Genomic DNA, 1,070 nt, shown 5'->3' on the forward strand with positions numbered 1-1,070 from the left:
TGGCCCATGGGTTCTTCAAGCCATTGTGTCCAAGCACTGCAGTGAAGAGACATTCCAAGACGTTTGAGTTCTCTGAACAGGGTATGCTTTTCATGTGTTATCATTTATATAGCACTTTCAACAATGTAGATTGTGTCCCATCATTCTTTTCATTCTGTACATCTTAAATGGCTGTACATTAGTGTAAAATTATATTTAATAAATATATTAAATTATAAATTTAATTTTACTTGTTTATGAATCCTTCACTAAGGAGTTTATTACTATTTTTGTTTGCTTTTGCTTTTTTAGTCCGATATCTTCCACTACTTCTGCCAGACAAAATCTGTGCCTGTTCAGAAGGTTCATGCAGAGTGATCAGTGGCAAGCCCATTATTGTAATTAATTTTAATGGTAAGATTTATTTTTTTCTCTTTATGAAAACAGCATATAAAGGTTAATATAAGAACTAAATGCTTGCATGTAATATCTGTGATTAGGAATTTTAACGCTGTTGTGATGCATCACTTTTTATTATAGGACGGTACAATCTCACCCTTCCATCATTGGAGTGCTCATGCTGCGGGACAAAATGGGCAGTGGGGCTCAGTGATCTCCTCAAGTCTGGCTACTGGCCAGCCTCTATACATTTTGAAACCGTGTATGAGGTTGGCCTTTTTAGGTCTTTTCTGGACTTAAAACTTTTTGCTCCAGGTCTTTCACGTCAAGCATTCCTTGGAATGCTTGACCGAAGAACAGATTACAATGGCAGGGTAAATATTGTTATTCAGTGTATACTGTTAAGATGCTGTTTGTTCCTTAAAGTCATTGGTTTGGTTTTTTCAACAGAGTGGTAAAATATGTGGAGACACATTCCAGAAAGCCTTTCTGGAGTGGACCTTTGCCCTGCATGAGGTTGAGAGGTTTTGTGGTGTTCAGCCATTTAAATGTCCCGCTTGCAGTCCGTCCATGCATGCCATCTCAGTGGACGGTAACAGGAAGCTATACAGGTTCCATAATGCACATGGGTATGTATTGTCTTCTATTTTTTGTACATTTATTGTACTTCTAAACTGTACATCATGTTCCTC

The 1,070-nt window shown here is 37.6% G+C and overlaps 1 protein-coding gene across 1 annotated transcript in view; it reads left to right on the forward strand.

Moving 5' to 3' along the window:
* Nucleotides 1-874: 874 nt before the first annotated feature.
* The window catches only part of LOC311081675 (uncharacterized protein), a 2,516-nt gene continuing 2,320 nt past the window's right edge, over nucleotides 875-1,070 (forward strand). The window contains exon 1 of the mRNA XM_084112288.1: nucleotides 875-1,007. Within this exon, the coding sequence (XP_083968414.1) occupies nucleotides 949-1,007 (59 nt within the window). The 5' untranslated portion in view covers nucleotides 875-948. The remainder of the gene's footprint in view (nucleotides 1,008-1,070) is intronic.

Source organism: Abramis brama, assembly GCF_963993115.1.
Source record: "Abramis brama genome assembly, chromosome: 4".
NCBI classification, from domain to species: domain Eukaryota; kingdom Metazoa; phylum Chordata; class Actinopteri; order Cypriniformes; family Leuciscidae; genus Abramis; species Abramis brama.